The 26728-nt window shown below is 45.7% G+C and overlaps 1 protein-coding gene across 1 annotated transcript; it reads right to left on the reverse strand.

Moving 5' to 3' along the window:
* On the reverse strand, positions 1 to 26720 carry LOC118397554 (26S proteasome non-ATPase regulatory subunit 2). The gene is made up of 20 exons (XM_035792452.2): positions 26533 to 26720; positions 25583 to 25639; positions 25180 to 25344; positions 24462 to 24583; positions 24094 to 24318; positions 20135 to 20293; positions 18611 to 18755; positions 15214 to 15274; positions 14964 to 15110; positions 4085 to 4191; positions 3821 to 3948; positions 3542 to 3629; positions 3153 to 3417; positions 2862 to 3007; positions 2560 to 2643; positions 2248 to 2416; positions 1855 to 1949; positions 1621 to 1747; positions 1196 to 1314; positions 1 to 892 (listed from the first exon to the last, which is right to left on the reverse strand). Exons 1-20 carry the CDS (start codon positions 26635 to 26637, stop codon positions 710 to 712), a joined length of 2697 nt encoding a protein of 898 aa, XP_035648345.1. The 5' UTR covers positions 26638 to 26720; the 3' UTR covers positions 1 to 709.
* Positions 26721 to 26728: the final 8 nt, after the last annotated feature.

Here is a 26728-nt window from a genome sequence, read left to right on the forward strand (position 1 = left end):
TGAGTTTCAAACTTTTATTTTAACCTTTTACAGTACTGTAACAAAACCAACAAAACTGAATGATGGACACATTTTCCATGCTCTAATTACAAAAAGGAGGTTGTCATGTGGGAAAGAGAAACCGGTTGTAGTATTGATGTGGACTGAGCTTATGTTGTTCATCACTAGGGCTGCATTTACACAGGCAGCCCAATTCATTTATTTTCCCCCATTAAATTAGTCTTTAGACCAATCAGACCTGCTCTGAAAATTATCTGATTGGTCAAAAGACCAATTAGTGGAAAAAAATTAAAATTGAGATGCCTGTAAAAATGTAGCTTTGGAGGCTGAATGAGAAGCAGGGAGAGGCTGAACAGTTCCCTTCTGACAGTTGACCCTAGATCAGTTATATATTTGCGGAGCCTAAAAGAGATGGTTTAATATATTTATGAAGAACTGATCCTAGATCAGAACAAAGAGGAATCCAATCTAAATAGTGTGAATGAGGGGACAGTTTCCACTCCCTGCGCCGGTTAGTTTGACCACCCAGAACACAACCATATATTTTCACAGAGGCTGTTGACAAGAGAAAGAGGGGTAGGCCTTCCTGGCTCTTTTCAGACATGGAATAAAGTAGTAAAATACGAGGTCTTAAAGAGTCAGGGAGGGCTACCAACGAGAGACCGGTAAGGAGTAGCGTGGGTACAAGGGGAGGACAATAGGGCACATTCTAGGCATCGTAGTTGGGGTTCTTGCGGAGGATGACAAAGCCCTCCAGGATGGGGGTGACGGGGAGATACTCCTCTGTGGCCAGCTCTGCCCTCTCTCCATGGGCCAGGAGCACCGGCGTGGTGTGGGTCTGGAAACCCGTGATGGCTTTGGGCTTACCGGCCTGGCCAACTACGTCCACCGCCTATGGAACAATTACATTACATGAACCATGAGGTCGAGTCCACTCTACCATCTTATGGCATTACGTCCTAATCTTGAGAGTAAAAAGCACTTGCACATCTACACGTTACTTTGCATTAGAGATGTTCAACCATAGTTAAAATGAAAAGAATCAAGCACATTCTACTTGCAAAGCATCGCATCATATCGTGCTGGCATTTCGGCCTTCATCACACCATCTTGGTTAATCCTTAACATTACATTTTAAATATGAAGCTAATCACACAGGCTCTTATTAAGAGCATAGCGTGAGCAACAGGCTTACCTGTCCCACCCTGACGGACACGGGCAGCGGTCTCAGCTCCTCGTCGAAGGTGACCAGCATACGGGGCTGCATGGCAGCCACCAGGCCGTAGAGGACGTAGTGAGACTTCCCCAGGATTACTGGAGCACACACAGGAAACAGCAGGGGGCGATGTCAACACAAACAGCCAAATACTCAGACCCAGGTTAAGACATTCAGCAGACTTACTACCTAACATAAAATGAGGACAATGAAACAACCTGGGCAAGGGCCAATGCCATTCAGGAGTTGAACAGATGCTAATTGTTTTCTATGTGGAATTTTCATTGAAATTCAGTTCACTTCCTCAAATGATTCAACAGAAATCAACTTCACCCCAACCCTAAACACAAGGACAGGCAAATAAAAGGAATGGTGAAGGTAGATTAATGAGGAAAAGGTCTCACTATTCTTGACGTCGAGGAAGGAGACGAGGACAGTGAGTAGTCCTGCCACGGCCACCTGACTCATCAGCTGCCTGTCACTGTGGTACGGACACAGCGTCAATGTCCCTTTACCCAGGTGAGTCAGACCCTGTGGACATGGCACAGAGCAAGGGTTAGGAGACAGACACATACTCTCCCCCTCTCTCTAAACACACAGGTTAGAGTGCCAGAGCGGCACCTATTTTTGCTACCCACCTGTGCCAGTCGGACCATGAAGAGGTTGTTGGGGTCTTTGGCATGGTACTGAGCCAGCTGCCTCAGCATGGCAGCCAGGCGGGCATTGTTTGTTCCTGCGGACAGAGAGATGGAGCCGTGAGTCAGTGAGTTCTCATGGCAACCATCCACAGCTCGAGACAGTCAGTGGAGACGGTCTCATACTTTGATGTCATCTGGCACAGTGAATTCAGTTATAATGGTATGTTGTTTCCTATTCAAGGATGAGGAATAATTACAGGGGAACATTGTGATAACTTAGTGAGGCAAATCAATCTAACTTCTCAATATAATAATGAAGCCACTGACTGATTGGGTTCCAGACAGTAGGCACACAAGAGAGCCCATTGCCCAGTAATGCCAGGGTCCACTCACCGCTGCCCACCATGCCCATGGCAAAGATAGAGTTGTGGGAAACCTCTGGGTCAGCATCGTGGGAGAACTTGCTGAGTGTGTCCAGGATGTTGAGGCGAGGATTCGACACAGAGATCAGGGCCAAGGCCAGAGGCACTGCACGCCTCAGAGTAGGCTCTCCATACCGCAACTAGGGAGAGTGAGTGAGGTGAGAGAAGGAAGGCAAGACAACAGAGAGAAAGAGAAAAACAGATGTGGGATGGTTGGATCAAGTGAAAGAGACAGGGGCTGAATCAGCCACAAACATATTAACAGGTCCGAGGTTAGACTGACCAGGTGCCCAAATGCCCGTAGTGCCATCTCTGAGCCAATCTCTTCTCCCATGGCAATGAGTGCAATACCCAGGACAGCCACACCCTGGGAGGGGGAAGCAGAGAGCAAATTAGTTCAATATCAAATCTCATTCAAACCACTCAGATTATATTTTGTCATTTCGCACCTTGCTCAAGGCCACCAACACATTTTTCACCTAGTCTGCTCTGGGATTCAAACCAGCGTCCTTTTGGGTTACTGGCCTAAACGCTCTTAAATGCTAGGCTACCTGACACTCCTTTATTAACAAAAGCCTGGCATACCTGGTGGGAGCCCATGTCGGCTGCACTCTCTTTCTTGTCTTTGTCCTTCTTATCCTTCTTGTCTTTTTCCTCCTCCTTTTCCTTGGCTTCATAGTGCTCACTGCAGATGTGGAGAAGCTGCTGCACCTTCAGTACGTTACCAGAACCTGGCATGGAGAGAAACAGATAAATATAGGATAAATATACAAGCCATTTCTTGTAAATCTCAATGAGATCACCGGTATAAATATATTATATGTAAATCAAAAACAAAAACAATTGGAGACAAAATGGAGCTATGATGAGACTGACCTGCATAGGCACAGACGTCCACCAGGGTGTTGGCAAAGCTGCGGAAGGGCTCAGGCACCACCTGCAGCGCTGCCAGGGTCGTCTCAATGGCCTCCCCTTTACCTAGGTGGTTGAGGCCCAGGCCCAGGGGTAGCCAGCGGGCGTATGTGTCTTTCAGCTCCAGCTCACTCTTCTCCATGATGGTCTGGACGATGGTGGAGGTGACATCACCGTTACACGAGCCCACGGCGATCATACCGCAAGCCAGTGCTGTCACACCTGCCACCTGAGTGTGTGACAAGACACGTAACATGGGACAGTGAGCTGGGTTTAATGAGTGTGGATGTGTACTTGACTTAAACCCGGACAAACTTTGTAACCACACACACACACACACACACACACACTACCTCCATGCTGGACTTGGAGTCTACCATCACAGGCAGCAGCAGAGAGAGGACATCCTCACGGTTCGAGCCAGCGTACGCTAGGCCCAGGCTGAAGATAGAGGGGAAAGGTCAGGGGGACAAACCCTACCAGAAACAAGTACTTTTAACAGGCAGAGATTATACAGTGTTAAGAAAGGACTAAACAGACCTCAACAAAAGGTCTTTAATGTGTAAGAGGTGACAGGCAGTAGCGGCTAGGGGTTGATTTGGGACCGAACACCCATTTCCATCTCTCCTTACCCGAAGATGGCTCCAATCCGCATGACGTTGCTGTTGTGGAGGACGTAGTCTGACAGCAGAGCCAGGGCCGGGTCACACTCGTTCCTAACCCCAGAGTTCACTATGCCACAAGCCAGGAGGGCCCCCGACTACAGGGAGAGAAAGAGAGGGGGAGAAATATCTACATTAATAGCATTTGTACGGCTTTTCTGGGTGCTGTGAAGGTTGTGGTACGGAGGGTTTTAATGCAGGGTGTTTGGTAAGAGGGTGAGTGTGTGCGCTGACCTTTATGTAGTCCTCTGAGGAGTAGAGGTATTTGTCTATCTGTGTCAGACCACCGTCCACATCCCACAGCAGGATCATCCCCAGAGAGGCTGCAGCACTCAGCATACCTGGAGAGAAACACAGAATTAGCATCAACATTTACACAACAGCAATATTATTTTTGTTATTGAAATAAAATTATATTTATCACTTGCCGAATACAACAGGTGTAGTAGACCTTACAGTGAAATGCTTACTTATGAGCCCCAAACCAAGAATGCAGTTTAAAACAAATACAGATAAGAAATAAAAGTAACAAGTCATTAAAGAGCAGCAGCCAAATAACAATCGCCAGACTATATATACAGGGGTGTACAGGTAGAGTCAATGTGCGGGGGCACCGGTTCATTAATACCCTGCTCCAAAAAATAAAGGGAACACTTAAACAACACAATGTAACTCCAAGTCAATCACACTTCTGTGAAATCAAACTGTCCACTTAGGAAGCAACACTGATTGACAATAAATTTCACATGCTTTTGTGAAAATGGAATAGACAACAGGTGGAAATTATAGGCAATTAGCAAGACACAGCTGCACCATCGAGAGCATCCTGGTGGTGACCACAGACCACTTCTCAGTTCCTATGCTTCCTGGCTGATGTTTTGGTCACTTTTGAATGCTGGCAGTGCTTTCACTCTAGTGGTAGTATGAGACGGAGTCTACAACCCACACAAGTGGCTCAGGTAGTGCAGCTCATCCAGGATGGCACATCAATGCGAGCTGTGGCAAGAAGGTTTGCTGTGTCTGTCAGCATAGTGTCCAGAGCATGGAGGCGCTACCAGGCCAGTACATCAGGAGACACGGAGGAGGCCGTAGGTGGGTAACAACCCAGCAGCAGGACCGCTACCTCCGCCTTTGTGCAAGGAGGAGCAGGAGGAGCACTGCCAGAGCCCTGAAAAATGACCTCCAGCAGGCCACAAATGTGCATGTGTCTGCTCAAACGGTCAGAAACAGACTCCATGAGAGTGGTATGAGGGCCTGACGTCCACACGTGGGGGTTGTGCTTACAGCCCAACACCGTGCAGGACGTTTGGCATTTGCCAGAGAACACCAAGATTGGCAAATTCGCCACTGGCGCCCTGTGCTCTTCACAGATGAAAGCAGTTTCACACTGAGCACATGTGACAGACGTGACAGTCTGTAGACCTTGTGGAGAACGTTCTGCTGCCTGCAACATCCTCCAGCATGACCGGTTTGGCGGTGGGTCAGTCATGGTGTGGGGTGGCATTTCTTTGGGGGGGGGCGGGGGGCACACAGCTCTCCATGTGCTCGCCAGAGGTAGCCTGACTGCCATTAGGTACCGAGATGAGATCCTCAGACCCCTTATGAGACCATATGCTGGTGGGGTTGGCCCTGGGTTCCTCCTAATGCAAGACAATGCTAGACCTCATGTGGCTGGAGTGTGTCAGCAGTTCCTGCAAGAGGAAGGCATTGATGCTATGGACTGGCCCGCCCGTTCCCCAGACCTGAATCCAATTGAGCACATCTGGGACATCATGTCTCGCTCCATCCTCCAACGCCACGTTGCACCACAGACTGTCCAGGAGTTGGCAGATGCTTTAGTCCAGGTCTGGGAGGAGATCCCTCAGGAGACCATCCGTCACCTCATCAGGAGCATGCCCAGGTGTTGTAGGGAGGTCATACACACTACTGAGCCTCATTTTAACTTGTTGTACCGGGCTGTACGCACTACCCTCTGTAGTGCCTTGCGGTCAGAGACCAAGCAGTTGCCATACCAGGCAGTGATGCAACCAGTCAGGATGCTCTCGATGGTGCAGCTGTAGAACTTTGAGGATCTGAGGACCCATGCCAAATCTTTTTAGTCTCCTGAGGCGGAATGGGTTTTGTCGTGCCCTCTTCACAACTGTCTTGGTGTGCTTGGACCATGTTAGTTTATTGGTGATGTGGACACCAAGGAATTTGAAGCTCTCAACCTGCTCCACTACAGCCCCATCGATGAGAATGTGGCCATACTCTGTACTATTTTTTCTGAAGTCCACAATCATCTCCTTTGTCTTGATCACGTTGAGGGAGAGGTTGTTGTCCTGGCACAACGCAGCCATGTCTCTGACCTCCTCCCTATAGGCTGTCTCGTCGTTGTCTGTGATCAACCAATGTTGTGTCATCGGCAAACTTAATGATGGTGTTGGAGTCGTGCCTGGCCGTGCAGTCGTGGGTGAACAGGAGGTACAGGAGGGAGCTGAGCACACACCCCTGAGGGGCCCCCGTGTTGAGGATCAGCGTGGGGTGGCCTGTCAGGAACTCCAGGATCCAGTTGCAGAGGGAGGTTCTTAGTTCCAGGGTCCTTTGCTTATTGATGAGCTTTGAGGGCACTCTGGTGTTTAACACTGAGCTGTAGTCAATAAATAGCATTCTCACGTAGGTGTTCCTTTTGTCCAGGTGGGAAAGGGCAGTGTGGAATGCAATAAAGATAGCATAATATGTGGATTTGTTGGGGCAGTATGCAAATTGGTGTGGGTCTAGGGTTTCTGGGATTATGGTGTTGATGTGAGCCATGACCAGCCTTTCAAAGCACTTCATGGCTACAGACGTGAGTACTACGGGTCGGTAGTCATTTAGGCAAGTTACCTTAGTGTCATTGGGTACAGGGACTATGGTGGTCTGCTTAAAACATGTTGGTATTACACACTTGCCAGTTGGTCAGCCCATGCTCGCAGTACACACCCTGGTAATCCCTCTGGTCCTGCGGCCTTGTGAATTTTGACCTGTTTAAAGGTCGGCTTTGGAGAGCGTGAGCACACGGTCTTCCTGAACAGCTGGTGCTCTCATGCATGTTTCAGTGTTATTTGTCTCGAAGCGGAAATAGAAGTAGTTTAGCTCCTCTGGTAGGCTCGTGTCACTGGGCAGGTCTCGGCAGTGCTTCCCTTTGTGGTCTAAAATGGTTCGCAAGCCCTGCCAAATCCAACGAGTGTCAGAGCTGGTGTAGTACGACTCCATCTTAGTCCTGTATTTACGCTTTGCCTGTTTGATGGTTTGTCGGAGGGCATAGCGGGATATCTTATGAGCTGGGTTAGTCCTGCTCCTTGAAAGCGGCCGCTCTAGCCTTTAGCTCCGTGTGAATGTTGCCTGTAATCCATGGTGTCTGGTTGGGGTATGTACATACGGTTACTGTGGGGGCATGTATGTACGGTCACTGTTGGGACGACGTCATCGATGCACTTATTGATGAAGCCAATAACTAATGTTGTGTACTGCTCAATGTCATTGGAGGAATCCCAGAACATATTCCAGTCTGTGCTAGCAAAACAGTCCTGTAGCTTAGCATCTGCTTCCTCTGACCACTTTTATTGATCTAGTCACTGGTGCTTCCTGCTGTTATTTTAGCTTGTAAGCAGGAATCGGGAGGATAGAATTATGGTCAGATTAGACAAATGGAGGGCGAGCATTGTATGCGTCTGTGGAGTAAGGTAGTTCAGAGTTTTTTTCCTCTGGTTGCACAATTAACATGCCGATATAAATTTGGTAAAAATGGATTTAAGTTTCTCTGGATTTAAGTCCCCGGCTTCTAGGATCGCCGCCTCTGGGTGAGCATTTTTCTGCTTGCTTATGGCGGAAAACAGCTCCTTGAATACTGTCTTAGTGCCAGCCTCGAGGTGGTATGTAAATACCTACGGAAAATACAGATGAAAACTACCACACTACCTCAGGCGAGCAGTAGCTCGAGACGTCCTTAGATATCATGCACCAGCTCTTATTTACAAAACTAGTCTGCCGCCCCTCGTTTTACCAGACCCTGCTGTTCTATCCTGTTGTTGCAGTGTATAACCAGCCAGTTGATAGAGTCATCGTACAACCACAACTCCACGAAGCATAAGTTATTAGTTTTGAATGTCCCGTTGAGGTTTAATCTTTTGCGTAGATCATCTATTTTATTGTCCAAAGATTGCACGTTTGCTAGTAGAATGGAAAGGAAGTGGGGGTTTATTCGATCGCCTACGAATTCTCAGCAGGCAGCCCGCTCTCCAGTCCCCTTTTCTCTGCCTCCTCTATATGCAAATCACGGGGATCTGGGCCTGTTCCCGAGAAAGCAGCATGTTGGTTTGCATCGGGCTCATCACACTCGTTAAAGGAGGAAATGGATTCTGCCAGTCCGTGGTCAGTAAATCGCAGTCCTGATGTCCAGAAGTTATTTTCGGTCATCATTTTTTAAATTTACATTCAACCTTAATTTTACTAGGCAAGTCAGTTAAGAACAAATTCTTATTTTCAATGACGGCCTAGGAACAGTGGGTTAACTGCCTGTTCAGGGGCAGAACGGCAGATTTGTACCTTGTCAGCTCTGGGATTCGAACTTGCAACCTTTCGGTTACTAGGTCCAACGCTCTAACCACTAGGCAACATTATGTACAAAATACATTTTTAATATATTTTTTTATCACATAGTAGTAAAACACAAATAAACAAACCAAAAAAATAACAATTGGTTGGGGGCTCTGAAAACTTTTTTCACAATCCTCATGCTTGCAATTAAGGATTAGCAATGAAGGTGATACAGTGCCTTGCAAAAATATTCACTCCCCTTGGCATTTTTCCTATTTCGTTGCTTTACAACCTGGAATGAAAATAGATTTTTGGGGGGTTTGTAATCATTTGATTTAAATCTACCACTTTGAAGATGTAAAATATTTTTTCGAAATAACACAAAAAAACAGGTAACTTGAGTGTGCATAACTATTCACCCCCCCAAAGTCAATACTTTGTAGAGCCACCTTTGGCACAAATTACAGCTGCAAGTCTCTTGGGGTATGTCTCTATAAGCTTGGCACATCTAACCACTGGAATTTTTGCCCATTCTTCAAGGAAAACTGCTCCAGCTCCTTCAAGTTGGATGGGTTCCGCTGGTGTACAGCAATCTTTAAGACATACCGCAGATTCTCAATTGGATTGAGGTCTGGGCTTTGACTAGGCCATCCCAAGTCATTTAAATGTTTCCCCATAAACCACTAAAGTGTTGCTTTAGCAGTATGCTTAGGGTCATTATCCTGCTGGAAGGTGAACCACCTCAAATCTCTGGAAGACTTAAACAGGTTTCCCTCAAGAATTTCCCTGTATTTAGCGGCATCCATCATTCATTCAATTCTGACCAGTTTCCCAGTCCCTGCCGATGAAAATGATCCCCACAGCATGATGCTGCCTCCACCATGCTTCACTTTGGGGATGGTGTGGGGTGTTGGGTTTGTGCGAGACATAGCGTTTTCCTTGATGGCCAAAAAGCTCAGTTTTAGTCTCATCTAACCAGACTACCTTCTTCCCCATGTTTGGGGAGTCTCCCACATGCCTTTTGGCGAACACTTAACATGTTTGCTGATTTTTTTCTGGCCACTCCTCCGTGTCCGACTTAAAGTGGTCCTATGGACAGATACGCCAATCTCCGCTGTGGAGCTTTGCAGCTCCTTCAGGGTTATCTTTGGACTCTTTGTTGCCTCTCTGATTAATACCCTCCTTGCCTGGTCTGTGAGTTTTGGTGGGCGGCCCTCTTTTGGCAGGTTTATTGTGGTGCCATATTCTTATAATGGATTTTAAATGGTGCTCCGTGGGATTTTTTTTATAACCCAACCCTGATCTGTACTTCTTCACAACTGTGTCCCTGACCTGTTTGGAGAGCTCCTTGGTCTTCATGGTGCCGCTTGCTTGGTGGTGTTGCAGACTCTGGGGCCTTTCAGAATAGGTGTATATATACTGAGATCATGTGACACTTAGTTAAATAAAGTCCACCTGTGTGCAATGTAACTATGTGACTTCTGAAGGTAATTGGTGGCACCAGATCTTATATAGGGGCTTCATTCTCGTCCCGAGATGGCATAGCAGTTCAGACGTCTTTTGTCCTCGTCTTGTCATATATATATATTTACAACTTTTTTCACATACATTTTATTTTTTATTTTCCATCAACTCATCTTCAAAACACTCTCCTGCAACCCGCCTCACCAATTTATATTTATAAATAAGTATTATTTACCTCAAATCTGCAATCCTCCAAGAAGCTAGCCAGAAGCTAGCCAGAAGCTCCAAGAGGCTGGCCAGAAACTGGCCAGGAGCTAGCCAGAAGCTAGCCCAGAAGCTAATCCAGAAGCTAATCCAGAAGCTAGTTCAGAAGCTAGTTCCCTTCTTTACTGGCAAATCGTTAGTATTCAGCTAACCACAGTTTGTGGTCATCAGCTATCCTTTAGCTCAAAAATCTATCGCCAGTTTTGTACGGCGCAGCGCGGCTCGGAACGGAACATACCGGACCAATTTTTCTCTCCATGTCCCTGGATTTCAACTGCTCTCTGGACATTCATTCCCGGATCTCACAGCTAGCTAGCTGCTATCCGTGTGTCTATCTGCTTTCGTCGATTCCGGAGCAAACATCAATTACTCCGGAGCTAGCCAGCTCCGTCAATCACTCCTGAGCTCCGTCAATCGCTCCTGGGCTGCGGTCACCTATCCGGACTGGCTCCTCCGTCGCGACGTTGCCTGAACGCCCATCTGCGGCCTGCTAACCGTTAGCTGTCTTACCGGCTGCTCTCAGAATAGACAATCGGACAATTTATTTTTATTATTATTATGTTTCTTCTTGGGCCTCTATAACTATATCTATTGTTTTTATTTTTTTGTTGTTGTGTGATTTGGACTAATCCCCTCTACCACACGGAACCCCACTAATCTACTGACGGAACGCAAGAGGTGGCTAACAACAGACCTCCATCCTATGCTAGCTTGCTACCGATGTCCTGGCTAGCTGTCTAAATCGCCGTGACCCCCCCCTCTCCACTCACTGGACCCTTTTGATCACTCGACTAAGGATGCCTCTCCTTAATGTCAATATGTCTTGTCCATTGCTGTTCTGGTTAGTGTTTATTGGCTTATTTCACTGTAGAGCCTCTAGTCCTGCTCACTATACCTTATCCAACCTATTAGTTCCACCACCCACACATGACTTCTCCTGGTTTCAATTATGTTTCTAGAGACAATATCTCTCTCTTCATCACTCAATACCTAGGTTTACCTCCACTGTATTCACATCCTACCATACCTTTGTCTGTACATTATACCTTGATGCTATTTTATCGCCCCCAGAAACCTCCTTTTACTCTCTGTTCCAGACGTTCTAGACGACCAATTCTTAATGCTTTTAGCCGCACCCTTATTCTTCTCCTCCTATGTTCCTCTGACGATGTAGAGGTGAATCCAGGCCCTGCAGTGCCTAGCTCCACTTCTATTCCCCAGGCGCTCTCTTTTGATGACTTCTGTAACCGTAATAGCCTTGGTTTGATGCATGTTAACATTAGAAGCCTCCTCCCTAAGTTTGTTCTATTCACTGCTTTAGCACACTCTGCCAACCCGGATGTTCTAGCTGTGTCTGAATCCTGGCTTAGGAAGACCACCAAAAATTCTGACATTTTAATTCCAAACTACAACATTTTCAGACAAGATAGAACTGCCAAAGGGGGCGGTGTTGCAATCTACTGCAAAGATAGCCTGCAGAGTTCTGTCCTACTATCCAGGTCTGTACCCAAACAATTTGAACTTCTACTTTTAAAAATCCACCTCTCTAAAAACAAGTCTCTCACCGTTGCCGCCTGCTATAGACCACCCTCTGCCCCCAGCTGTGCTCTGGACACCATATGTGAACTGATTGCCCCCCATCTATCTTCAGAGCTCGTGCTGCTAGGCAACCTAAACTGGAACATGCTTAACACCCCAGCCATCCTACAATCTAAACTTGATGCCCTCAATCTCACTCAAATTATCAATGAACCTACCAGGTACCCCCCCCAAAGCCTTAAACACAGGCACCCTCACAGATATCATCCTAACCAACTTCCCCTCTAAATACACCTCTGCTGTCTTCAACCAAGATCTCAGCGATCACTGCCTCATTGCCTGCATCCGTAATGGGTCAGCGGTCAAACGACCTCCACTCATCACTGTAAAACGCTCCCTGAAACACTTCAGCGAGCAGGCCTTTCTAATCGACCTGGCCGGGGTATCCTGGAAGGATATTGATCTCATCCCGTCAGTAGAGGATGCCTGGATATTTTTTTAAAATGCCTTCCTAACCATCTTAAATAAACATGCCCCATTCAAGAAATTTAGAACCAGGAACAGATATAGACCTTGGTTCTCCCCAGACCTGACTGCCCTTAACCAACACAAAAACATCCTATGGCGTTCTGCATTAGCATCGAACAGCCCCCGTGATATGCAGCTGTTCAGGGAAGCTAGAAACCGTTATACACAGGCAGTTAGAAAAGCCAAGGCTAGCAGAAATTTGCTTCCTGCAACACTAACTCGAAAAAGTTCTGGGACACTGTAAAGTCCATGGAGAATAAGAACACCTCCTCCCAGCTGCCCACTGCACTGAAGATAGGAAACACTGTCACCACTGATAAATCCACCATAATTGAGAATTTCAATAAGCATTTTTCTACGGCTGGCCATGCTTTCCACCTGGCTACTCCTACCCCGGTCAACAGCACTGCACCCCCAACAGCAACTCGCCCAAGCCTTCCCCATTTCTCCTTCTCCCAAATCCATTCAGCTGATGTTCTGAAAGAGCTGAAAAATCTGGACCCCTACAAATCAGCAGGGCTAGACAATCTGGACCCTTTCTTTCTAAAATTATCTGCCGAAATTGTTGCCACCCCTATTACTAGCCTGTTTAACCTCTCTTTCGTGTCGTCTGAGATTCCCAAAGATTGGAAAGCAGCTGCGGTCATCCCCCTCTTCAAAGGGGGGGACACTCTTGACCCAAACTGCTGCAGACCTATATCTATCCTACCATGCCTTTCTAAGGTCTTCGAAAGCCAAGTCAACAAACAGATTACCGACCATTTCGAATCTCACCATACCTTCTCTGCTATGCAATCTGGTTTCAGAGCTGGTCATGGGTGCACCTCTGCCACGCTCAAGGTCCTAAACGATATCTTAACCGCCATCGATAAGAAACATTACTGTGCAGCCGTATTCATTGATCTGGCCAAGGCTTTCGACTCTGTCAACCACCACATCCTCATCGGCAGACTCGACAGCCTTGGTTTCTCAAATGATTGCCTCGCTTGGTTCACCAACTACTTCTCTGAGAGTTCAAATCGGAGGGTCTGCTGTCCGGACCTCTGGCAGTCTCTATGGGGGTGCCACAGGGTTCAATTATTGGACCGACTCTCTTCTCTGTATATATCAATGAGGTCGCTCTTGCTGCTGGTGAGTCTCTGATCCACCTCTACGCAGACGACACCATTCTGTATACGTCCGGCCCTTCTTTGGACACTGTGTTAACAACCCTCCAGGCAAGCTTCAATGCCATACAACTCTCCTTCCGTGGCCTCCAATTGCTCTTAAATACAAGTAAAACTAAATGCATGCTCTTCAACCGATCGCTACCTGCACCTACCCGCCTGTCCAACATCACTACTCTGGACGGCTCTGACTTAGAATACGTGGACAACTACAAATACTTAGGTGTCTGGTTAGACTGTAAACTCTCCTTCCAGACCCATATCAAACATCTCCAATCCAAAGTTAAATCTAGAATTGGCTTCCTATTTCGCAACAAAGCATTCTTCACTCATGCTGCCAAACATACCCTTGTAAAACTGACCATCCTACCAATCCTCGACTTTGGCGATGTCATTTACAAAATAGCCTCCAATACCCTACTCAACAAATTGGATGCAGTCTATCACAGTGCGATCCGTTTTGTCACCAAAGCCCCATATACTACCCACCATTGTGACCTGTACGCTCTCGTTGGCTGGCCCTCGCTTCATACTCGTCGCCAAACCCACTGGCTCCATGTCATCTACAAGACCCTGCTAGGTAAAGTCCCCCCTTATCTCAGCTCGCTGGTCACCATAGCATCTCCCACCTGTAGCACACGCTCCAGCAGGTATATCTCTCTAGTCACCCCCAAAACCAATTCTTTCTTTGGCCGCCTCTCCTTCCAGTTCTCTGCTGCCAATGACTGGAACGAACTACAAAAATCTCTGAAACTGGAAACGCTTATCTCCCTCACTAGCTTTAAGCACCAACTGTCAGAGCATCTTACAGATTACTGCACCTGTACATAGCCCACCTATAATTTAGCCCAAACAACTACCTCTTTCCCAACTGTATTTCATTTATTTATTTTGCTCCTTTGCACCCCATTATTTTTATTTCTACTTTGCACATTCTTCCATTGCAAAACTACCATTCCAGTGTTTTACTTGCTATATTGTATTTACTTTGCCACCATGGCCTTTTTCGCCTTTACCTCCCTTCTCACCTAATTGTCTCACATTGTATATAGACTTGTTTATACTGTATGTTTGTTTTACTCCATGTGTAACTCTGTGTCGTTGTATCTGTCGAACTGCTTTGCTTTATCTTGGCCAGGTCGCAATTGTAAATGAGAACTTGTTCTCAACTTGCCTACCTGGTTAAATAAAGGTGAAATAAATAAATAAAATAAATAGCAAAGGGGGTGAATAAATATGCACGCACCACTTTTCCTTAAAATTTTTATTTTTATCTTTCGAAACGTGAAGTTATTTTTTTTATTTCACTTCAACAATTTGGACTATTTTGTGTATGTCCATTACATGAAATCCAAATAAAAATCTATTTAAATTACAGGTTAAAGCAACAAAATAGGAAAAACGTCAAGAGGGGTGAATACTTTTGCAAGGCACTGTACATTAATTTGCTGCTAAGAATCCTAGATTCATGAGACTAGTACTCACTGTCGAACCACAAAACATGAAACATTTTCAGTCAAGCCCTAAAAAATGTAAACCACGAGCCTCAGAAAGGGATGTGAGGCTGTGTCTGTGTGGGGGGGGGGGGTTCTCACCATGATCTTTGTTTTTGTACAGCCATTTGTTGCCATCATCTGTGAGCAGCTTGTCCTGTCCAAACCCTGCGTTGACGAAGCCGTTGACAAACGAGGATGCCAGGTTCATACGAGCAGAGTCCACCTGGGAACCACTTCCTCCAAACCCTGACAGACAGAAGATGGCACGATAAGAGGGAGGATGAGGAAAGGTGTGTGATATAACATGACCAGGACAATTAGTGCGCTGCTGTAGTAAAGGACAACTCACTGTTGTTCTCTAGGTGGGTTTTGTAGATGTCATCTGGGACTTTGGGTTCCATGATGTCCAACTGTAAAGAAAGGGAACAGTGTGTTATTGGCTCGCTTTCTCTTTCACTAACTGGTTTTTTCACGAGACCAGCCAGCTGTTCATTATCCTCCAGCCTCATCTCTTCTCTCACTCTATGCACCATTATTCTCCAACCCTGACCCCACTCTTTCACACTCCTCTTAGTACCTTCAAGTCTCCTACATTTCCCCCTCTCAACAATATCCAATGGAGCACCGTCCTCTGACTCTTCTCTACACGTCAAATTCCTCTCTCTGTGGCCCTACTCTAAATACCTCCCCATCTCCAACATACACACAGTCCCCACTGTCAGTCACACTCCATCCACTGACTTGAACAGTGACCCACTCATTAGTCCTGCTCCAATTGGATATAAGAGCGACGTCAACTTACCAACATTGACTTTCCTGAAGCTGTTTGGACCACCACCCAGGACAATGGATCTAATCACAGAAGCCGACCAAAAACAACGGTGCCGCAGAAGGGCCAGACGGAGGGGCCTCCTGGTCAAGCTACGTAGACGTGCACGTCGCCCACCACTCTCGAGTATACTACTCACCAATGTCCAGTCGCTTGACAACAAGGTGACGAAATTCGAGCAAGGGTTGCCTTCCAGAGAGACATCAGAGATTGTAACATTGCTCTCTCGGGATATGTTGTCGGAATCGGTTCAGCCACCGGGCTTCTCCATATATCGCGCCGACAGAGAACCACCTCTCTGGGAAGTGGAAGTGTATGCTTCATGATTAACGACTCATGGTGTAATCATAACAACATACAGGAACTCAAGTCCTTCTGCTCACCCGACCTAGAATTCCATACAATCAAATGCCGCCAATTTACCTCAAGAGAATTCTCGTCAGTTATCGTCACAGCTGTGTACATTCCCCCTCAAGCAGACACCAGACAGCCCTCAAGGAACTTCACTGGACTCTATGTAAAATGGAAACCATATATCCGGAAGCTGCATTTATTGTAGCTGGGGATTTTAACAAGACTACCTCAATTTTATCAGCAAATTGATCGCAGTACTCGCGGGGGTAATACTCGACCACAGCAACTCTAACTTCCGCGATACATACAAAGCCCTCCCGTCGGCAAATCCGACAACGACGCAATCTTGCTCCTACAGTCCTATAGGCAGAAATTCAAAACAGGATGTACCAGTGACGAGAACCACTCAACGCTGGTCTGACATATCGGAATCCACGCTTCAAGATTGTTTCGATCACGTGGACTGGGATATGTTCTGGTCCGCCGCCGAGAACAACATTGATCTATACGTTGAATCCGAGTGAGTTTATAAGGAAGTGCATTGGAGATGTTGTACTCACTGTGACTATTAAAACCTACGTTAATCAGAAACAGTGGATGGATGGTCGGCATTCGCACTAAACTGAGAGCGAACCCCTGAATTTAACCATGGAAAGAGGTCCGGGAATATGTCCGAATGTAAACAGTGCAGTTATTTCCTCTGCAAGGCAATCCAACAAGCGAAATGCCGGTACAGAGACAAAGTGGAGTCGCAATTCAACGGCTCAGACATGAGACGTATGTGGCAGGGTCTACAGGAAATCACAGACTGCAAAAAGAAATCCAGCCACTTCACAGACGTCGACGTCACGCTTCTAAACACCTTTGACCACTTTGTCTTTACGGACATATTCAATCGCTCCCTATCCCAGTCAGCTGTCCACACATGCTTCAAGATGACCACCATTGTTCCTGTACCCAAGAAGGCAAAGATAACTAAATGACTACCGCCCGTAGCACTCACTTGTCATCATGAAGTGCTTTGAGAGACAAGTCAAGGATCATGTCATCTCCACTGGTGGATGGTCTCCTGAGGGATCTCCTCCCAGACCTGGACTAGAGCATCCGCCAACTCCTGGACAGTCTGTGGTGCAACGTGGCGTTGGTGGATGGAGCGAGACATGATGTCCCAGATGTGCTCAATTGGATTCAGGTCTGGGGAACGGGCGGGCCAGTCCATAGCATCAATGCCTTCCTCTTGCAGGAACTGCTGACACACTCCAGCCACATGAGGTCTAGCATTGTCTTGCATTAGGAGGAACCCAGTGCCAACCGCACCAGCATATGGTCTCACAAGGTGTCTGAGGATCTCATCTCGGTACCTAATGGCAGTCAGGCTACCTCTGGCGAGCACATGGAGAGCTGTGTGGCCCCCCCAAAGAAATGCCACCCCACACCATGACTGACCCACCGCCAAACCGGTCATGCTGGAGGATGTTGCAGGCAGCAGAACTATCTCCACGGCGTCTTCAGACTCTGTCACGTCTGTCACATGTGCTCAGTGTGAACCTGCTTTCATCTGTGAAGAGCACAGGGCGCCAGAGGCGAATTTGCTAATCTTGGTGTTCTCTGGCAAATGCCAAACGTCCTGCATGGTGTTGGGCTGTAAGCACAACCCCCACCTGTGGACGTCGGGCCCTCATACCACCCTCATGGAGTCTGTTTCTGACCGTTTGAGCAGACATGCACATTTGTGGCCTGCTGGAGGTCATTTTTCAGGGCTCTGGCAGTGCTCCTCCTGCTCCTCCTTGCACAAAGGCAGAGGTAGCGGTCCTGCTGCTGGGTTGTTGCCCTCCTACGGCCTCCTCCACGTCTCCTGATGTACTGGCCTGTCTCCTGGTAGAGCCTCCATGCTCTGGACACTACGCTGACAGACACAGCAAAACTTCTTGCCACAGCTCGCATTGATATGCCATCCTTGATGAGCTGCACTACCTGAGCCACTTGTGTGGGTTGTAGACTCAGTCTCATACTACCACTAGAGTGAAAGCACCGCCAGCATTCAAAAGTGACCAAAACATCAGCCAGGAAGCATAGGAACTGAGAAGTGGTCTGTGGTCACCACCTGCAGAACCACTCCTTTATTGGGAGAGTTATTGGGGGTGTCTTGCGAATTGCCTATAATTTCCACCTGTTGTCTATTCCATTTGCACGACAGCATGTGAAATGTATTGTCAGTGTTGCTTCCTAAGTGGACAGTTTGATTTCACAGAAGTGTGATTGACTTGGAGTTACATTGTGTGGTTTAAGTGTTCCCTTTATTTTTTTGAGCAGTGTATTTATATGTACATTTTCTCATTCACCCCTTTAGATGTGTGTGTATTAGATAGTTGGGGAATTGTTAGATTACTTGTTAGATATTACTGCAGTGTCGGAAGTATTTCGCTTCACTCGCATTAACATCTGCTAACCATGTGTATGTGACCAATAAAATTATATTTGATTTGAAACAGTTTCACTCTTCCAACCCCATCCCCTTTCTCTAGTAGTCTACCCTCTCTCACCCCTCTAATCCTCCCCTTACCTCTCGGGCCAGGGCCAGGAAATTGCTGTTGAGCTGGACGTTGGACATTATCTCCGTCAGGTCCTCGTAGTCCTCCACGTCCTCGTTGAGCTCCAGGAACATGCCGTGTCGTCCCAACATGAAGGCCATCTCCTTCTGGATCACGCTACAGGAAACACCCACTAAACGGTCAACTCATCATGCACATCATTAACTATGGAAAACACTGCTGAATGATTGTCAGTTGAAAATATGAATAAATACGGAACTGCCAAAATAAAGGAAACATCAACATAGTGTCTTAATAGGGCGTTGAGCCACCACGAGCTGCCAGAACAGCTTCAATGTGCCTAGGCATAGATTTTACAAGTATCTGGAACACTATTGGAGGGATGAGACACCATTCTTCCATGAGAAATTCCATAATTTGGTGTTTTGTTGATGGCGGTGGAAAACGCTCTCTCAGGCACCGCTCCAGAATCTCCCATAAGTGTTCAACTGGATTGAGATATGGTGACGAAGACACACACCCCTTTAAACTCCCTATGCTACTTTGAGACCGATCTTTTAAAGTCTCAGATCTCTTCTAGCCATGGTAGATTATGGGCATCCCTAAGCATGATGAGATGTTTTAATAGCTTATTCCCCTAGAGTCGATTGAGGCATCTAAGCAACATAATTTTAAAAAATCCCCATAAAAATCTGTCAGTTTAAGAGATGTGTTATTACTTCTCAATTAGATGGGTCTCAATCCACTGCATCCGCCGATGTTGCACTTCTGCATCTGCGGTGAAAGGTGGCAGACCGAGAGCAGTGTTTGCCAGACCATGAGACATCCAAAAAACCGACCTTCTCACAAAAATATCTGTAGCATCTGAACAGTTTGACGGGTCTGCAACCACTATGGAATGTGGAGAATCTCACAAACAGGATGGTGTTGTCTGTTTTGCTCTACGACCTCCACGAGAGGCTTGGGGGTTGTTTGAAGGTACCGGTTTTAAAACATTTAAGTATGCATGCATGCATGCATGCATGCATGCATGCATGCATGCATGCATGTATGTATGAAGGTAGTTTCGTGCCTAGACAAAAAAAGGTTAAATATGTGTAAAAAATAATCATCTTTCCTGAGCTTTTTTATATCTCCTAGATATACGATAAATACTTCAAAACCTTGTTAGTCTTTACCATTTATAAATGTGTTATTCAACAAGTTTCTCTGGTCTAAAGGAGTAAAGAGCAAATTCAATAACCTATTTTTTTGTATACATTTTTTTCACTATCTAGGATCCTAAAACTCAAAATCAAATAGCTAAATGATCTATAGTATGACGTAATACACCTCCATGTAAGCTTAGAACCCCCCCCCCCAAAAAAAGCTTAGACTTAAGAATGAATGAACTCTTGCACCGCAACTCTTTCAATATACTTTGTATCCCTCATTTACTAAAGTGTTTCCTTTATTTTAGCAGTAGCACTTTTAGTGAAAGTGTTGGTGTGAGATAATTCAGCAAGAAAGAATGCAGTGAATGTGTCTGTCATTACATGTCTTTGCAGGAGGTGAAGATGTTCTCCACCAGTTCCACATCGTTGAGCATCAAGGCCAGCCTCAGGGCCTCTGGGTAACGGTTAAACTTCCTGAAGATGTTCAGGGAACACTTTAACAGGGCAGAGTTCTCTGGCTCAGGGACATAGCTCACACAGCTGGAATGGAGGGAGAGAGAAGGAGAGAGGAATGGCAGAGGGGTTTAGGATTACTGAAGAGAGGAACTTCCTTTTGTCTCTTCAGGCTGCTGTTAGCACACTACAGGTGTATTGAGGCAGAAGCAGAATGTGGTACAGGTGTTTGAACGTGTGTGTGTGTGAGTGAGTGAAGGTACAGTTGAAGTCAGAAGTTTACATACACTTAGGTTGGAGTCATTAAAACGTGTTTATCAACCACTCCACAAATGTAACAAATGTTAAACTATAGTTTGGCAAATCTACTTTGTGCATGATACAAGAAGTTTTACAACAATTGTTTACAGACAGATTATTTCACTGGTCCTTCTGTGGCTCAGTTGGTAGAGCATGGCGCTTGTAACGCCAGGGTAGTGGGTTCGATTCCCGGGACCACCCATACGTAGAATGTATGCACACATGACTAAGTCGCTTTGGATAAAAGCGTCAGCTAAATGGCATATATTATTATATTATATATTATTCACTATCACAATTCTAGTGGGTCAGAAGTTTACATACACTAAGTTGACTGTGCTTTTAAACATCTTGGAACATTCCAGAAAATGATGTCATGGCTTTAGAAGCTTCTGATAGGCTAATTGACATCATTTGAGTCAATTGGAGGTGTACCTGTGGATGCATTTCAAGGCCTACCTTCAAACTCAGTGCCTCTTTTCTTGGCATCATGGGAAAATCAAAAGAAATCAGCCAAGACCTAAGATTCTTTTTTTTGTATACCTCCACAAGTCTGGTTCATCCTTGGGAGCAATTTCATAACGCCTGAAGGTACCATGTTCATCTGTACAAACCATAGTACTCAAGTATAAACACCATGGGACCATGCAGTCATCATACCACTCAGGAAGGAGACGCGTTCTGTCTCCTAGAGATGAACGTACTGTGTTGCAAAAAGTGCAAATCAATCCCAGAACAACAGCAAAGGACCTTGTGAAGATGCTGGAGGAAACAGGTACAAAAGTATCTATATCCACAGTAACCTGAAAGGCCGCTCAGCAAGGAAGAAGACACTGCTCCAAAACTGCCATTAAAAAGCCAGATTACGGTTTGCAACTGCACATTAGGGACAAAGATCATACTTTTTGGAGAAATGTCCTCTGTTCTGAAGAAACAAAAATATAACTGTTTGGCCATAATGACCATCATTATGTTTGGAGGAAAAAGGGGGAGGCTTGCAGCCAAAGAACACCATCCCAACCATGAAGCACAGGGGTGGCAGCATCAGGTTGTGGGGGTGCCTTGATGCAGGAAGGACTGGTGCACTTCACAAAATAGATGGCAAATATTAATTTTCACAAAGTCTGCTGCCTCAGTTTATATGATGGCAATTTGCATATACTCCAGAATATTATGAAGAGTGATCAGATGAATTGCAATTAATTGCAAAGTCCCTCTTTGCCATGCAAATGAACTGAATCCCCCAAAAAACATTTCCACTGCATTTCAGCCCTGCCACAAAAGGATCAGCTGACATCATGTCAGTGATTCTCTCATTAGCAGAGGTGTGAGTGTTGACGAGGACAAGGCTGGAGATCACTCGGTCATGCTGATTGAGTTTGAATAACAGACTGGAAGCTTCAAAAGGAGGGTGGTGCTTGGAATCATTGTTCTTCCTTTGTCAACAATGGTTACCTGCAAGGAAACACGTGCCGTCGTCATCGCTTTGCACAAAAAGGGCTTCACAGGCAAGGATATTGCTGCCAGTAAGATTGCACCTAAATCAACCATTTATCGGATCATCAAGAACTTCAAGGAGAGTGGTTCAATTGTTGTGAAGGCGGCTTCAGGGTGCCCAAGAAAGTCCAGCAAGCGCCAGGACCGTCTCCTAATGTTGATTCAGCTGCGGGATCGGGGCACCACCAGTACAGAGCTTGCTCAGGAATGGCAGCAGGCAGGTGTGAGGGCATCTGCACGCACAGTGTGAGAAAGACTTTTGAAGGATGGCCTGGTGTCAAGAAGGGCAGCAAAGATGCCACTCTCCAGGAAAAACATCAGGGACAGACTGATATTCTGGAAAGGGTACAGTGATTGGACTGCTGGGGACTGGGGTAAAGTCATTTTCTCTGATGAATCCCCTTTCCGATTGTTTGGGGCATCTGGAAAAAAGCTTGTCCGGAGAAGACCAGGTGAGAGCTACCATCAGTCCTGTGTCATGCCAACAGTAAAGAATCCTGAGACCATTCATGTGTGGGACTGCTTCTCAGCCAAGGGAGTGGGCTCACTCGCAACTTTGCCTAAGAACACAGCCATGAATAAAGAAGGGTACCAACACATCCTCTGAGAGCAACTTCTCCCAACCATCCATGAACAGTTTGGTGACGAACAATGCCTTTTCCAGCATGATGGAGCACCTTGCCATAAGGCAAAAGTGATAAGTGGCTCGGTTAACAAAACATCGATATTTTGGGTCCATGGCCAGGAAACTCCCCAGACCGTAATCCTATTGAGAACGTGTGGTCAATCCTCAAGAGGGGGGTAGACAAACAAAACCCCACAAATTCTGACAAACTCCAAGCATTGATTATGCAAGACTTGGCTGCCATCAGTCAGGATGTGGCCCACCTCATACCACCCACCATTGCGACCTGTATGCTCTAGTCGGCTGGCCCTTGCTAAATATTCGTCGCCAGACCCACTGGCTCCAGGTCATCTACAAGTCCATGCTAGGTAAAGCTCCGCCTGATCTCAGTTCACTGGTCACGATGGCAACACCCACCCGTAGCACGCGCTCCAGCAGGTGTATCTCACTGATCATCCCTAAAGCCAACACCTCATTTGGCCGCCTTTCCATCCAGTTCTCTGCTGCCTGTGACTGGAACAAATTGCAAAAATCGTTGAAGTTGGAGACTTTTATCTCCCTCACCAATTTCAAACATCTGCTATCTGAGCAGCTAACCGATCGCTGCAGCTGTACATAGTCCATCGGTAAATAGCCCACCCAATTTACCTACCTCATCCCATACGGTTTTTATTTATTTACTTTTTGTCTCTTTTGCACACCAGTATCTCTACCTGCACATAACCATCTGATCATTTATCACTCCAGTGCTAATCTGCTAAATTGTAATTATTCGCCTACCTCCTCATGCATTTTGCACACAATGTATATAGACCTTTTTTTTCCTACTGTGTTATTGACTTGTTTATTGTTTACTCCATGTGTAACTCTGTGTTGTCTGTTCGCACTGCTATGCTTTATCTTGGCCAGGTCGCAGTTGTAAATAAGAACTTGTTCTCAACTAGCCTACCTGGTTAAATAAAAAGGTCAAATAAAAAACAAAATAAATAAAGAAGTTAATTGACAGCATGCCAGGGCGGATTGCAGAGATCTTGAAAAAGGGTCAATACAAATATTTGACTCTTTGCATCAACTTCATGTAATTGTCAATAAAAGCCTTTGACACTTATGAAATGCTTGTGATTATACTTCAGTAACATCTGAAGACACTGAAGCAGCAAACTTTGTAGAAATGAATATTTGTGTCATTCTCAAAAGTTTGCCCACAACTGTGTGTAACTTCTGACCCACCGGGCATGTGATGAGATAAATAATTATCTCTACTATTATTCTGACATTTCACATTCTTAAAATAAAGTGGTGATCCTAACTGACTGAAGATGGGCAATTTTTACGAGGATTAAATGTTAGGAATTGTGAAAAACTTGAGTTTAAATGTATTTGGCTAAGGTGTATGTAAACTTTGGACTTCAACTGTACATATGTTTGCCCCTCATGTGGTAAGGAGTGTGTGTTGTCCACTCACCTGGTGAGGTAGAGGCAGACCTTGGCATATGCATTGTCATCTATATAGAGCTCCAGCATATCTAGTCTCTCAATCTCCATCAACAGGTCACAGGCCTCGTGCTCAGCGTTGTGAGCCATGTTGTAGGGCACAATCTCCTTCACAAGCTTTAGCAGAGTCTCCTGTTGCGTCTTATCACTCTCCTCAACCTCTTGCCACTCTTTGGCCACCTCACCTGCCAGGTGCCTAAACACACAGCAGAGTTTGGGTCATTTTTACTTTGTCTACCATTGTTAAAGCATGACTAAGTGAAAATTCTACTTAAGTAGAAGGTAGGATTCCCCCCTGTATGCATTGTTAGCCGTTTGGATTGGCGTCCTGTATCCTACCTGACGTATTCATGACCCCAGGACGCCAGCTCCTCCTGGGAGCCCAGCAGACGGTATTTCAGACACTCCCGCTCCCCACTCATTGTCATGGCCAAGACCGACACCACGTCCGCACAGAAACTCTGCAAAACAAAACAGATAAGAGTTAGCTGGATGTTTCTATAATGACAGTTACGATGGGTCCTTCTGAACATGAATCCCTAGTGCCATCTAGATCTGAAATGTCCAATATACTAGGTATGTATCATTGTTAAATTTTCCGTATCTCCAGTAACATTGTAAAATAAATCCATCACGATTTTGTGGTTATAAAGTAAAAGCTACAAAAAAAACATGAGCTAGCGCACACCCAGAGAAAATGATTTTATGTAGAGGTGCTGCCTATAGGGATGGCAAGAGTTTATTGCTTCCTTTCCCTGTCTGCTTTTACTCACAGTACTTTATTGGGTAAATCACCCACGTTTTGGCATCACTGTGCCAGCTTCAGGGTCCCTGAAGAATTCAGGGTCCCTGAAGAATTCAGGGTCCCTGAAGAAGGCACAGTGATGCCACCCTGAAGGAACAGTGAATCCAAAACGTTGGTGATTTACCCAATAAAGTACTGGGAGTAAAAGCAGACAGGGAAAGGAAGCAATAAACTCTTGCCATCCCCATCTCCTTTTTTCTCCGACTGTCACAGTTATCCATTTAGCAAGGACATAGCCATCAGTATTCCCACCTTGTTCTCGCCAGGCGCCATGCCCTCGTAGATCTCTTTGAGCTTGCCATAGTGTGGCCGCAGGAACTTCAGGGGCTTAGGCACAGAGGTCATGGAGGTGGTGGAAGAGCGGATCTGCCTGCGCAGCTCCTCTAGAGCAGGCCGGTATAGAGACGTGTCCGTCTCCTGTGGATGGGTGTTTGAGAGAGAGAAAGGGGGCGGGGAGGTGTACATTGCATAAGTACAAATAATGTTGTTTTATATGGATAATCACCAAAGACTTCCAGTGTGTAAATGACTGACTCTCCATACTAACACCTTATGTACAGTTTAAAAAAGAAAGAATATAAAGAGCTATAGTCCCAGAATGTCCAAAGCAAAACCAGACTCGAGGTTTAGCAGTCCTTGTGGTAGTGGTACTCACACCAAGCCTCTCCACCATCATCTCCAGCTCTTCTTGCAGCTGTTTGTCCTCATCAGACTGGAGAGAAATGAAAGGAATTGACATTACAGTATGACAGATTCAACATGGGAAATTACATTTTTAAAAACGAACCCTGCACAGTAAACAAATAACAGTGTGTGTTCCAACAGGAACCTAAAGCAATGAAAGGCTCTGCAATTTGCCAACTGATAAATATTGGAGCATTCTGTCATACACCGGTCCTATACCATTGGCATTGTCGACGGATGGAAGGGTTGCCCTGATAACTAGCTATATCCAACGTTGCCTGTCTGAAATTGGCTAATGTACTGTACTCGCTAATACGTTTACAAACCCATTTATGTAAATAGCTAGCTGAACAAACCACACGTAATAACTATACCCACCTAGCAATCAAACATCACTGATCATAACACATATAGGTATCTAGTTACTCTCAACAAGAACATCTGATAACGACAGGCAGGTTAATTTAGTGCAGTTGCAAAGTCACTAGCTGTATTGTAACAACATTAGCGAGTTGTTTACAAAGCAACACTAACGTAATTTAGCTAGTTAACGTTACGTTATTGTAACTTGGCTACCTAATTTTTAGTCCATCTATCGGTAGTTCATTTCTGGCCTGTCATTAGCAATTATTAGCTAACGTTAGCTAGCACAGCCAACTACCGGCTTTGCTAACGTTAACTAGATGAATACGTGTTTTATAGCTCGCTTTCAGTCGGAAACAACAATCTTAATTGTTGGCAGCTGATACATAGCCAGCCATGACATACTTTTCATTAAAGCAGACTCAAACAGTTCGTTATTATTTTGAACGAGAACGCTTTCGGCCTGTTCAACCATGTCAACCAGGCAGTGAGTGACTCAGGCAAAAACGCTGCTCTGCTTCCCTTGTTCAAGGTGTTTAGAAAAGTGGCACAAATCACCAGTTCTTGCTCTTCTTTTTTATCCTTGTCCTTCCCTGTCGGCTTAATCTCCTTTTCCTCTGTCTTTTCGGACTGCTTTTTCTCTTTCTTTTTTGCGTCCTCCATGGTTGGTGTTTTACGAAATTCGGCTACGGATAAACTGAAGAACAGGACTTCCTCTCTTCAGAACCGTGGAAGTTTGCTGACATCGATAGTG

This window comes from Oncorhynchus keta, chromosome 18, assembly GCF_023373465.1.
Source record: "Oncorhynchus keta strain PuntledgeMale-10-30-2019 chromosome 18, Oket_V2, whole genome shotgun sequence".
In the NCBI taxonomy this organism is placed as follows: Eukaryota; Metazoa; Chordata; class Actinopteri; order Salmoniformes; family Salmonidae; genus Oncorhynchus; species Oncorhynchus keta.